Source organism: Camelus ferus, chromosome 6 (genome assembly GCF_009834535.1).
Source record: "Camelus ferus isolate YT-003-E chromosome 6, BCGSAC_Cfer_1.0, whole genome shotgun sequence".
Taxonomy (NCBI): Eukaryota; Metazoa; Chordata; class Mammalia; order Artiodactyla; family Camelidae; genus Camelus; species Camelus ferus.
This window is the reverse complement of record NC_045701.1, coordinates 42,092,742-42,107,119: the sequence shown is the minus strand read 5'-3', so window position 1 is coordinate 42,107,119 and position 14,378 is coordinate 42,092,742. Positions and strand designations below refer to the sequence as shown.

Sequence of the window (14,378 nt, the reverse complement as noted above, 5' to 3'; positions counted from 1 at the left end):
TGGTCTAGGACTGATTCTCTAGCCAGTCAGAAGTATGTTACCCATAAAATATGACTTCCTACCCAGTTAGACCTAAACTCTTCTAGAAATTTGAAGGAAATTGTGATTAATTTGGTTCCTGATACTTCCCTCATATCCTTCCAGCTTCTGTATAAAGGTTTTCAATAGGTGTGCTTGTCTTGCCTGCACTGTTTAAATTACCACCATATCAGTCAAAGACTATAATCCCTGCCACACTTCCTCCAATTCCAATACCAGAATCTTGGCCAGCATCTTAAAATTCACAGTGAATAAAGAAAACCGGTCTCTAATTTAAATATGTTTGACCTTCTGTGGGGAGCAAAGTAATCACAGCTTTGTCATGCTCTGGTTTGGTTCAGTGGGTGTAAAAACATGTTCAGATAAAATCGAGATAGACCCAAATTTCCCCCCGTCCTTCAAACTAAACCCAAGCAAAGCGTTGTTCTGGTTTGTAGTCTTTTTGGCTGAGGACTAGGCCTGCCAGAGGATTTCTCCATTGGGGATGGTTTGTACATTCAGTCTTGCCAAAAGTGTGACTTTGTAGCTTGCTGTCCTTGTAAGACCCTGCTGCCTTCTAACTGGGTGCATCGTTTTTTTCCTGTACGCTTACAAGAACTAGAAGTCCTTTATCAATTATGCTAAATCAAGTGGTGTTTGGCTGGCATGCTCTCTGCTAGCCTGGAAAATGTGAATTTCTCCCCAGGAGCAAAATCTTGTATGAATTGTTTCCCGGTTTTTCTCTCCACTTTGAAATCTACTTCAAAGTTATTATTTGGCTAACGGGTTATGTTTTCCTTCCCTTGAGGTCTATAGGATTTGCCTCTGATGTGTGGATGGGGCACAGGTTTCCCTTCTACTCTGTCATTTTTATCTGCGTTACATATGAACATAATCATTCTCACCCCCAAATATGAAACTAAGCCCTTAAGAAATTTCAAAAACCTGTTTTACCTTTGTTTGGTCCTTAAAGATATTCAGCCCAAGAAAGGAATAATTAGTCTTCCACCTATGCTCTGTGACTACAGTTTTAAGGATCAATGAACAGACAGCCAATGTGTCATTGATGGTAGAGTCTTTAAAAATAGGTGCTTTTAAAAAATTAGTTCAGGGTTTGAGTCTGCTTTTGGATAACACCACTAAATATAGCTCTACACACTTTATCCTGGGAGCTTAATAATCTAATAGAGACCAGTTAGGTCATACACGGTATCACAAAGCTGAGTGATGGTTTTCTGCATAGGCAGTTAACAAACGTTGAAACTTAGTTACACTCTTAAGAGACAACGCAGAGTGAATAGGACTGGATTTTGTGATCATCTCTTTCAAAAAAGAGAAAAGTTAAGTTATATAGAGAGAGTGTGTGGTTCTGTTTTCAGATAGAGTAAGAACCCAGCTTCGAGGGCATGTCAACATTCATGATAATGTATTGAGTTAAGTTCAAGTTTTCCCTGCATTACTGTGTGAAATACTGCCTGAAAGCTGCTCCATACGTAAATTATTTCTTTCCAGTCTATGATTCTTGTGGGCAGAAAAGTGAATTATGTATATGAATCCATTCCTATGGTTATCTTTCAATAATACCTAAGGCAGCAGCCAAGATGACTCTCCATTATCATGGAGAGAAACCCGATCTTCAGTCTTCCACTCGGCTGTGCCAGGAACCCTAGATTTTTGCTTTCAGAGTTGAGACTTTGAAGTAATGATAATAGCTACCATTTACAGAACATCTACTATATGCCAGATACTATGCGAGATGCCTTATATTTTTTTCTTTATTTAAATTTTTAAATTTATATAATTTTGTAAATTACAAAAGTGATACTTTTTTTTCCCCCCACAAATCAAGTAATACAGAGCTATATAAGAAAAAAGTAATTGATGATTTCTGCCACCACCACCCTCCAATCCCATTGCTCTGGTAACTGCTGTGTGTCCCTCCACCTCTTCCAGTGCTGACACACATTTGATCAAATCAGATCCTCCCACTATCCCTATAATGTTGGTGGCTTTATCTCTATGTTATAGAGAGGGGAAAATAAAGCCTAATGCAGTTATTAGCTCTAAGGGACTGAGCATTAACATAGAGGTCTCTTTCTCATCAACCACAGTTTTCATTGGGATAAAGAAATGTGGGTAATTAAGATGCTTAAGGGAAAATCAAAAGGGAACCATGAAAAAGCAGAGGCTTCTTGCACATTGCCAGTCTCCTCTGAGCCATCACCCCTGTGTCCACAGCAGTGCCAGAGCAAGGTGCTGGGTCAGCGTCCTGTCACCGGAAGACTCCGTGTTCCTCCAGATGGTTACTGGGCAGCAACTCGGTGTTGACGTAGCTTGTGGCTCAGCATCTGGAAGAGTTTGTTTAGAGCAAATTATTTTCCACTCACAGATCATTTAAAAATAGACCTGTTCATCAAATGTAAATTTTAGAAAGAATATAATTATATTTTGGATGCTTTTTGGTCCATAATCATGCCCTATTAAAATAAACTGCAATGATGAGTTAGCAAAATGCCTATCTAAGCTAAAAGAGATGTGTAACTGGGATTTTGAGCCCAATTCTTCTTTTTTCACTTACATTTTGTTCCCAAATCTATGAAAATGCTTCAAGACTTTATTTGAGGAATGAAAAGCTTAAATGATCTTTTATCCTAATGAGCAAGGATATTTTCCTACCTAAGACTGGATCTCCTCTTTTTTAACAAAGCAGTATTTTTCTTACAGCCCAGATACGAACACTCACTCCACTGTATAAAGGTCTCATCCGGTTTGCTTTCCAGTCATGTGATGAACTCCAGTGCAACACCCTTAGTCCATCGGCTCTAAGGTGCAACCAAATCCCCTCACCATAGGAAGCAAGTAAAGAATACACATGGAGCGTGCTGTCTTTGGACATGGTATGCCTAGAACTCTTCTCTGGCTTTAGAGAAAGAGGAAATTGACTGACACACACCCCATGCCTCTACCTACTGGCCATGCTTTGATAGCTATTTACCCAGGGAACAATGCCTGCTGCCTAAAACCTCTGTCCGTGATCTCACAAGGTTATCAGAGCCAGCTCTGGTCAGTAGTTGGATGGAAGAACTCCAGAAAAAATAGATCAGGCTGCCATAAGTGATCTCAGTGATTTGTTGGTAATCCTGGGCTCTCAGAGAGTAAGGAATCAGTGCCCCAGAGTGGTGCCTGGGAGCATTGTGTAGGCAAAGGATCTTCTCTTTTATGTCAGCCTCTTAAGGACTTTTAATTTTTAAAAAATTATTGAAGTATAGTTAATTTATAATATTATATAAGTTTTAGGTATAAGCATAGTGATTCAGTATTTTTAGTTTATATTCCGTTAAAAGTTGTTACAAGGTAATGGCTATAGTTCACTGTGCTCTATAATATATCCTTGTTGCTTATCTGTTTTATACATACCCCTAACATGCCCCTTCCCCTTCCCTCTCCCCACTGGTACCCAATAGTTTGTTCTCTATGTCTGTGAGTCTGTTTCTGTTTTGCTGTATACATTCATTTGTATTATTTTTCAGATTCCACATACAGGTGATATCATGCTATCTGTCTTTCTCTGTCTGCCATTTCACCAAGCATAATATTCTCTAGGTCCATTCATGTTGCTGCAAATGGCAGAATGTCATTCTTTTTATGGCTGAGTAGTATTCCGTTGTGTATATATACCACATCTTTCAATTTTTTATTGTGGTATAGTTGATGTACAAAATAAGTTACAAGAATACAACATAATGATTCACAATTTTTTAAAGGTTATATTCCATTTATAGTTATTATAAAATATTGCCTATATTCTCCATGTTGTATAATATCCTTGTAGCTTATTTATTTTATACATAATAGTTTGTACTTTTTAACCCCCTACCCCTATCTTGTCCCTCTTCCCTTTCCTCTCCCCACTGGTAACCACTAGATTGTTCTCTATATTTGAGAGTCTGCTTCTTTTTTGTTCAATGCTCTATTTTGTTTTATTTTTTAGTTTCCACATATAAGTGATATCATACAGTATTTGTCTGACTTATTTCACTTAACATAATACCCTCCAGGTCCATCCTTATTGTTGCAAATGGCAAAAATTTCATTCTTTTTTATGGCAAGTAATATCCCACTGCATATATACACCACATCTTCTTTATCCATTCATCTGTTGTTGGACACTTAGGTTGCTTCCATATCTTGGCTATGACCATTGAGATGCATGTCTTTTTGAATTAGTATTTTTGTTTTTTTGAAGATACACCCAGAAGTGGAATTTCTAGGTCATATGGTAGTTCTGTTTTTACTTTTTTGAGAAGACTCCATACTGTTTTCCACAGTGGCTGTACCAATTACAGAAATTTGCTTTCACATTTCATAACCATTGTAGAATATTCTCATGGGTAGTCATAAAATTTATCAGTATATCTCTCCAAATAAAAAGCAAAGCAAAAATATTTGTTACAATTCTAGAATATGGACAAGGTACTGTACTAGATAGCACAGTGCATGGCATGTAATAGGCACTCAATGGGTATTTGAATAAGTGGGTGCATGCATGAAAGAACAGGGGAGCTATCAGAATTAGCAACTGGCAGTAAGTAAATTGTGAAGTCACAGTTAAAGTAGACTTTGAGTTCCTTCAAATGGAAATACATCTGGCAGGTACTAGTAAACTGAAGATGTTTATAAACCATGGTGGAAAACTGTGGATAAACCATTGTGGAGAACTGTGGTATCACAGCTTTAGCTACATTCTGACTCACTTATTCCATGCTTGCAGCTCTGGTGCAGTCAATGAAAGGTATATCTAGGAAAGTTAGAATGCAGTTTGGCCCACAACTGGTAACTAAATATGAAAATTGAAGTGAATCTAAATATTGGAAGGAAACTGAATTGGTGGGTGACTTGCTGGGCTGGATAGTACTGGAATCATTTGGCTGATGATGCCAGTCAGTCACCATTTTGTTTTGAAGTGGAAGCCCAGTAACCAAATAAGTTTAGTAAAATTCCTTGTGTTTACAGAGATCTAGTCAAAATGATCCTATATTTTCCTATTTAAGCATCCTCGTGGAAGTCATGTTTTGCCTTTCTAATTAAATATTTGCTTATGTGTGTGATACAGTCACTGAATGAAGCAGAAAGCACACTTCTAATTCTTATGAGAGTTAGAGTTTAGGTTTTTCTTTATCTCAAGGCCCCAGGTTGCCAGAAAAAATATATCTGTATTTATTATCTGTTACCTATATCAGTTGGATTATCAAACTCTGAAAATCTTACTGCATATGTATAACAAAAATGAGTCAACAAGAATGAGAACAGCACTGAGTTAGATGCAGAATTCTGCTTAAGCCATTTAGCAGAATTTTTACCATAGGAATATTACTTAATCCTTGGTAAAATGAGAATATACCTGTCTCCCACCTTGCAGATTGTTGAGACAGACAATCAGGTACGTTGGATGGCAGAAGAATGTACAGTGTAGAATTACGAACTTGGAGTCTGAGGGGGTGGCCTCAGTTTGTACTCTGGTACTACCACTTGCTCTGTGATCTTGAGCAAGTAACTTAACCTTAGTTTCCTCATCTATCAAATGGGGGTAATGATAATATCCATCCCACACACTTGTTGAGAGGATTAAATAATATGTGAAGTACTAAGCATCTGTGATAATGGGCAACACTGATGAGTACTTACTGTGTTCCAGGTACCTGGTAACACGCATGAATGTGCTCTCTAGGACGTCAGTAAACTGTGTGAGGTAGAGGCCCAGTGAGTGTGCTTTTCCTTTCCCAACCTTTGTTGCCCTGCAGCCTTGCTTCTGTGGTCCTATCGAGTAGAGACTTCTTACCAAGGATGCTAACCAAGGGATCGGGAAGGGGCCAGTTTACAGGATCTGCTGCTCCTGAGAGGAAAGCCCTGGAGTGAGGAACTATCCCTGGAAGGAGAGCTCCAGCCCAGGAGTTAGATTTGGTTGAGTTGCAGAGGAAGCAGACCTATGATCTTGCATTCTGGATGCGTTTCTGTAGGACATTGTCTCAAGGGTCCAGGACTCTGGAAAGAAAGGACACCCAGAAGGACTGAGCAGGAAGAAGCTAGTTATGCATGCCATTCCTCTCCCTTGAAGCAGCCTCCACCTTTTGATTGTCATTGCCTTCAACTAACAAGGAAACCGTGTGTTATTTTACTGATATAACTATTTTTATTATCAGCATAATTGCCATTATTATTAACAGCTAATATATAGTAAATGCTTACATTGGGCAAAATTCATTCTTGCTTATCATCACCATAATCCTATGAGGAATATTCTGTTACTATCCTTATTTTACAGATGAGTAAAGTGAGGATAAATCAGAGGATAAAATAACCTGCTTCAGCTGGCAAGCAGGATCGTTGAAACTCAAACCCTGGGCTATATGGCTCCAACTCCCTATTTCTAACTACTATGCTGTCCTCTTGTTTGCTTAATTATTCACAACTGAATTCAAACCCACCAAGGCACTTGAGTCGAAATCCATGTGTTTCATTACTTTCTACCCACCGAACATCCAAGCCAGTGAAAATCAGTAAACAGACCATCAGTGTCATTTGAATATTTGCTGATCCTCACCAAGATCTAACAGAAGTCTTCTCTTTTAATTTTGATGATTTAGCACACTGGATGTTTAAACAATAGGAACATCTTTATACCTGCTCTATTTAGGGAAAGCCATGGTAAGCTGCACTTTAATCCAATCTGTTGGTTGCTCTGTTGCTCAGGAATCAAGATGGTCTCTGAGTTCTACCATCTCTTACGCCCTGAGGGCCTCAGAGTGGGTGAGGATGCCGAGAAAGCTTGGGCTGGAAGCAGAGAGGACCTTTACTGGTCAGTCTGGACCCAGGCAGCCTCACTTCTGCCCTGTTTCTTCCATCCCCAGGAGAGCTGCCTCCTTTCCTTTCCTATGCCTTCTAGGCTACCTTCCTCAGAGCTACAGAGCAGTGCCTAGGAGTTTGTTCAGCACTTTCAGAGTCTTTCCAGTGGAAATGAACTTCTGCTCAACTTGTCCTCAAGTCTGTTTTGAAAACCAAAATAAATAATTTGGGTTGATAGTCAATGTGCCAGAACACGAACAAAAACGTCCCATTTTGTAGCATAGAGAGTGAACTTTAACCTTCTGAGAATTTCTGGTTTTCCTGTATGCAATGTCTTTTATGTTTTAAGATTTGTTCTCATATGATTTTTTCATGTTGAGTGTAATTAATCCTCTTAAATGAAAAGATAAAGTTGAGTGTAGAACTGTAGCTAGAGTTTTAAAAACATTTATCAGCAAAAACTATAGGATTTACTATATAAGCAAGCTCATTTAAATGTATCACGTTAATTACATAGCTGCAAACACAAGTTGGATGAAAAGACTTGATTGGATTTGTTCTATTCTGTTCTGCTGGCACGGCCTTAATTGCACATGATAAGAAAACACTTTTAGGCGGTAAGTGCATCCGATTACCATGACCACTTAAGCAACCTGCTCCAGTGAAATATCAAACAAATGTCATGTCAGTGCTTGCCTTCTGGGGAAATAAAAATAATTAAATGCTGAACATTTCCCTTTATTGACTATTCAGTATTCAAAATTTAAGAGGGAGAGATATCCTTTGTGCTATACCTCCCGAAAGGAAACAGTCACTCATTACTTAAAAACCTCCATGAATTGTTGTAATTATATTGTAATGAATTATAAACCTCAGGGCAAACTACAGTGAGTTCTTCAGCAAGTTCTAAAAGTAGCAGAGACTGGATTCCAGCAGTCAAGGTATTTCAACCTGGGGTAATCAATCAAAGGATTGGAAAGGAGTAAATTAAAGGTACCCCAGTACTCTCAACACCATTGAATTTTCATTTATCACAGCAAGTGATAGACATACTGATTGCCCACTTTCTTCAAGAAGTCTACAATCAACTGCTATTTCTCCATGGCCGATTTCTAACCTAGCACCAGTTTAAACTGTTGTGGCAATGAAATCAAGACTAATTGTAACATTCACTTTGGAAAACATAATTAGAAAAGTAAATTTGCTAGATTCAGGAGCCAAATATAAATTCCTTCTGGATTATGCACAGTTAGGGATTACCAGTTTATCTGTATGGCTAATCCCCTCCATTAATGTGGGTGATCCAGAATTAGGAGCAACTATTGACATGTTGAAAGTGAAGAAAGTGATAATATGACATTAGTTTCACTAATTCCACCAAAGAGATGTTTTCTTTGCCAACAATCTTCCCTTTAAGGCCTGTTGTTATGCATGCAATTTTGTTTATTTTGGGGTTTCCCTATTTAAAAAGCACAAATCTAGGCATGATTATTCTTGTTTGCGGGGGAAGAAAAGTCCCTAATAATTCTGGCTTGAAGGGAAGCTTAAATGGTCATTTACTCTGTTTCACGGTCCTGAAGATGACCTTTCTGGCTTTGCTTCTCTCTCCTACAGCAACCATCCACTATGAGTTACGCCAGACACATCATTAAGAAGGAAGGCTTGGGACTCCAGGGCCTCAACAAAGGATTTACAGCAACTTTGGGACGTCATGGAGTTTTCAATATGGTTTATTTTGGCTTCTACTACAATGTCAAAAACATTATTCCTGCCAATAAGGTAACTATTTCATAGATTTGAAATCCTGGAGGAAAAATCCTATCAATGATGACAGCTATACTTGTAGAGTTTATTATGTCCCTGTCACTGCGCTGAACTCTCACATCTGTTACCAAATGTGATCCTCACGTCAGCCTTGTTCATTGAATGTTGTTATCAGAACCAAAGGCTTAGAAAGATCAAGTAAATTGTCCAGAGTCACATAGTAAATAGCAAAGCAGAGCCTTGAACTCAAGTCTGACACTAAAACTCATCTTCTTGAAGAACATTCCATGACATTTGTCACTAATAGGAGTTCCTGGAAACTATGTTATTATTAAGTTTTTATCTCAGAATCATAACTATCTTAAGAAAGTTGAAGTTTTCATAGTCTAAATAAATTCTGAATTCATGGGGAAAAATTAACAAACCTAAAATTTAAATCTTACCTAGGTTTTAATTTTTAAATTCACCTAAGTTAATTAAGGTAAGTAGTAAATCAGCTCTTCTAGGATCATTCACCTCTGATGTAAGATAATAATTTTTACTGGTAACTTCCAAATGGCAGCAGCCTTTCAACTTTGACAAGATGAAAGTAGCACTTGTTAAATTGAGCACTTGATTTTAAATGAGCATCTTTTACTAGAGTATCACAGAATTTTCTCCCACCATCATATTGCTTGCTTGCAATCAAAGTTGCAATTCCGGAAGCATCAGCTGCAGACACATTTTTCACATGCAGGCAGCTTCCCACAGGGTTCTTCATCTTCCTTAGTACAGAAGTATTGGAGGACTTCTTACAAAGCATAAAAATATGTCTAACGTGGCTGTCACCCGATTCTGTAAAGTACTATTGGTTATAGCTGCCTTTGTCCAGCTATCCCTCATAATCTAGGCCAGTACTTATTTCAAGTAACAGCTAAATCCAAGGCATGTTCCACATTAACCATCTGTTGACATTGCCTCACTCATTAGCCAAGACTGTTAACCAGTTTTCACTGTGTTTAGAAATCTCACTTATTGAGTATAAGCTCATGTTTTGTTGAAATCTCTGAATGGTCTGAAATCTATGAATGGCCACGGTACCTGTAGATCCCCCCACTGACTGACAGTTCCGACTCTGGTGGTCCTCAGAGCTCTTCTCCCGTTGAGTTCATGAAATACAGAAACAGAGCACAATAAACACTTTGGTCCTAGATGACATGAGAGAATTCAACTCTTAATACATTAAAAAAAATTTTTTTAGCAGGAACAGGCTAAATAATCTGTGGAGCCCAGTGCAAAGTGAAAATGTTAAAAAATTAAGAATTTTAAGACAGCCACAGTGGAGCAATAAACCACTCATGGGCTCTTTTTTAAGTGCCGGCCCTGAGCAGCTGCACACATCACACACCCCTGAAGCTGATGCTTTTTTAAAGAAGGCTGAGATGAGTAATTCATACAACATGGGAGAAATGTCCATGCCTCTATTTCTCCAGCTCCCAAAGGCTTGCAGCAGATAGAAATTACACACAATGAAATTAAGTATATAATTTATAAATATCATATAAATAATATATATTTTATTACGTTTATTTGTACATGTATTTTAATGCATGTTATTACAATAATATGATATGGTTATATTTAAGAAAGAATTTCAGAAAGATCAGTAAGATTTATATATGATTATATGTTACTAATGCTTTAAAAAAATCCACAAATGCATATTCATTCTACAATTAATCAATACACTTACATTATTATGTTATGCATTATTTTTAAAAATCAGAAGCTTAAATATTTATTTTTTTAAAAAAAAAGACATCATAGTATTCCAAAACTATGGAAAGAGCTTATTTACCTTGGCAGTGTACAGAGGTGAGATTATACTGGCCCTTCTAGACCTCATTAAGGATTCTTCTGTTTATCTGAAGAGCACTGGGAAGCCAACAAAAGATTTTAAGTAGAGGAATTACCTGATCACTCTGACTACAGCATGGAGGATGGGTGGAGTGGGGATATCGAGGAGAAGACAGAGTGTAACATGGAAATGATCTCAATGTGAGATACTGCGGTCTTGGACTACAGTGTTCATGGTAAAGACAAGGAGAAGTGGACAGATTTGAGAAATATTTAGAAGGTGTGGTGAAGTCTAGATACATGTTGATAAAAGGGGTGATGGGTAGGGATGATGAATAGGTTTTGGGCTTGAACAACTGAAAGGATGATGGTGTTGTTCATTGAGAAAGAAAACCACTGAAAGAAACACGTTTTGGGGAGAATATTATGGACTCAGGCTGGAAAATGAGGTTTAACTGCATTTGGACTGTGAAGTGGAGACGTTGAGTCACTGATCGCATGTTGGTCCTGGAGCTTGAGAGGAGAGGTCTGACTTGAAAAAGACATCTAGGCATCATCATTATCCCTGGGCAAGGATGCTTTTACTGGGTGAATGATCTTGGGCCAATCACTTTACTGCTCTGAGCTTCTGTTTCTTTATTCTGTAAGTTGAAAAGCTAAGATTATTCTTTCCACCTGACAAAATGGTTTTGAGGATTAGAATAAATAGTATGTGAAGTTGTTTGTGGATTTTAAGGTGCCGTGGAAGCGTTAAGTGTGGTGGTGCTGATGACAGTAATGGGGTAGAAGTAGGGGTGGCAAGGAGGGTGGTAGAAACAGTTAGCATAAAGAACTGCATGAAAGTTTCCCCCCAGAACTGTTCCTTTTGCACTTACATGAACAGTGTGGGGTGGGTTGTGTGGGGGTTTTTTGGTTTGTTTGGTTTTTTTTGTGGAGTGGCGGGGGAGTTGCCTACAACAAAGTAGTTGATTTTATGTGTTCTGTAATCTAAGCCTGATTCAAAACTGGGAAACCAGTATTCTTTAAATTTAAACCATAATAAATCAATCCTTTGTGAAGGGGAAGGTATGATAATCATTAAAACATGTTGAAGAACATCACCGGGTTGTTAACCACACGGAGGAGGTGGTGTTCCTTGAAGGCTTTTTTCCAACTTTGCTCTAGGCTGCCTCTAGCCACGCACGCTGGACAGTTTATTTACAGGGTTATTGTTTCAGTTCCCTCACCCAGCAACTGGTCATTCTGTTGTTCCAAGGGGATTTGAGATTTCACCAAGTCTGACTGGCATGGGATAATTCTAGATTTTTTAAAATATTTTTTTAATTTATAAATTGTCTATCAATGTTTTCCATTTTCGAAGTATTTGATTTTACTAGAAGTTGTCCATAATGATCATACCTGGGGAGTGGAAATGGGGAGGCCTGTGAGTGTGTGTGTGTGTGTGTGTAAGTGAAGAGTGGGTGGGGGAGAGCAGGAAAAAGCAACTAGCAGTGGAGGGAAAAGCGCTTTTCTTTATAGCATTCTGAGCTGTTGGAAGCTTCTACAAGAAGCTTGTGTTAATTTTATAATAGGAAATAAATCAGTGAAAACCTTAATAGAATCTCATAAAATAGAGTACCTAGTTAACTTTTTCACATTATTCAACTCTAAGACTAACTATGTCTACAGAGGTAAAATAAGAACTAGAAACTAAATTCAGGTAACTCAGGTCAGATATCCACCCTTGAAGTTTTTAACGTTAACTCTCCAGATTGGTTAATTCTGGTAGATACATCTTTCAAGTTTCACAGAAATATCCTGACTTTCTGTGCCATTTTATACTATTAAACCATTTTCGTAGACTCCATGGTTTTGCCTGATCCTCGTCACAATAACTCGTCATTTTCAGATAAGGAAATAAAATGGAAAGTAAAGGCCCAGAGCTGAAAGTTAATGCCATAATTTATCTAAAGGCACACAGCAGGGAGAAGAAAGAGCCAGAGGCCAGAACTCTTCACACTATACCCGGGAATGCCCTAACTCTACATCTTACCGTGTCTTTTGTTACACTTAAAAATGGGTACTAAAGTTTAAGTGAAAAGGCTAGAGTATCCAGACAGTGCAACCAGATTCCTCTTCTGCCTCATTCAGACCTGGAAACTGGTGCTCCCTTTTCACATCCTTAGTCTGCCATCCACAGAAACAAAGAATTGTTAAGTCATGACCCTGGAAAACCTGGGCCTTACCGGTTTGAAAATGGTGCCGTGTTATATTCTTGCATATTTATTTTTAGAATCTAGTTGTTCCTATTGAAAGGTAACTAAGTGGATACAATAGAAGAAGTTGCTTTGAATGTTAACTGACCATGGAATTCATTTAATGGAGGCATTCATTTACATCTTGCAGTAAATGGAATGGAATGTCAGTATAATTACCCCTTCTCCCCAGCAAAGGGCCATCACTTCTCAACGTAAAGCCCTCTAGAAATAGACATTAACTTAAATGCTGGCATCTTTTTCAAATATCCATGAAGGTAAGCTTTCCTTGCAAAAGCTATTTCTTTCATTTCCATTCCAAGGTAGGGTGTTCAGGGCATATTATTTGTGATGTTGACACACAGATGAGAATCATAAGACTTAAATGTTACATCTCTTTAATAACTTTGTCTTCTAGTTCCATATTTACTTCTTTTCATATGTTTCCATAAGTAAAGTAATAATAATAGTAAAAATTGCTGTCTAAAGCTCATGGCTGTCAACAGTATTAAACTATGTTTTCAGTTTGCATCCTAATTAAGCATGTTTGCAGGTTATTTTGCCAAAGACAATATATCTTTTGTGTGGAATTCTGCCATGATATAAATTACACGTGTGGGTTAGAAGTATTCTAGGAGAGAACAATTTTTCATATGTTCAATCTTTCTTACTTAATAAACCATTTAGACCGGTCCCTGTGGTCATTTTACTACAGACAGCATTAAGAAACATTTTATTTTCTCCTAAGGTAATATTCATAAAAGATTGCCTTTTAGAAATGCAAATGTTTTTCTTCTTTTGATTTTTAATATTTTCTTTGTTTTGTAAATTCTGTGCAGTCTGAGGGTGGTGCCAGATGCACTTCAGTTTACCAGGAGAAATGAGGAAATGTGCTCAGTTCGTGATTTAAAGCTCTATCCTTCCCTAAGGTGTGCACTGAGCTGAATGAAAAATGCACCTTTGGGTTCAAGTGGAGAACTTAGAGAGAGCTGTTTGTATTTTGAAAAGAAGAATCTCAGTAGAATTAGATCATAGTAGGATTTAATTTATGACCATTTATGTTTCTGATTCTCTCTTACTCCATCATTAGTCTTACCAGTCATCCGGTAATGGGAAGGGCAAGAGCATTAAAGTTTCATTAAGAGCACCTCTCCTCTGCTGGTACCTCACTGAGGTAAAACTACAAGTATATATTATCTATAAAATTCCAGGACATGTGACAAGATTCTGCTGTAAAAGTAGTATCTTTCACTGGCAGTTTTCACAGACTCCTTACGGGGGGTGGGGGTGCGCTGGGCAGGAGGAAGGGACGGGAGGGAGGGGGGCAGAAAGAAGCGGAGCTGGGGTTCAGACACTTTCTTAAATAAACTTCAGGCCAAAAGTTTCCAGTCTCGTACCACCCAAGTGGATGGAAATGAGGTGCAAGTGGCTTTAGATTCTCAGTGGGTGCCTTCTATTCATTCATTCCAGAAGTATTCGCGGCACATCTATCATATGCCAGCACCATCTCACTAAGTGTCAGCACTGCTCCTGCCTTAATGGGGTTTACAGTCTAGTCCAGGAGACAGACAATAAACAAGTCATTACACAGGGAACTGAATCACAACAATCGTGATAAGAGCTGTGAAAGACAACTATCAAGCTGTGGGAATTTTTAACCAAGGATCCTAGATTAGACTCACA

At 38.1% G+C, this 14,378-nt stretch overlaps 1 protein-coding gene across 9 annotated transcripts in view; it reads left to right on the top strand.

Annotated features, from left to right (window-relative positions):
- Positions 1-14,378, top strand: part of SLC25A21 (solute carrier family 25 member 21) — a 421,523-nt gene that overhangs the window by 384,448 nt on the left and 22,697 nt on the right. For all 9 annotated transcript variants that reach the window (XM_032481914.1, XM_032481920.1, XM_032481919.1 and 6 more), the window contains one exon: positions 8,476-8,640. In XM_032481914.1, coding sequence (XP_032337805.1) covers positions 8,476-8,640 — 165 coding nt within the window. The remainder of the gene's footprint in view (positions 1-8,475; positions 8,641-14,378) is intronic.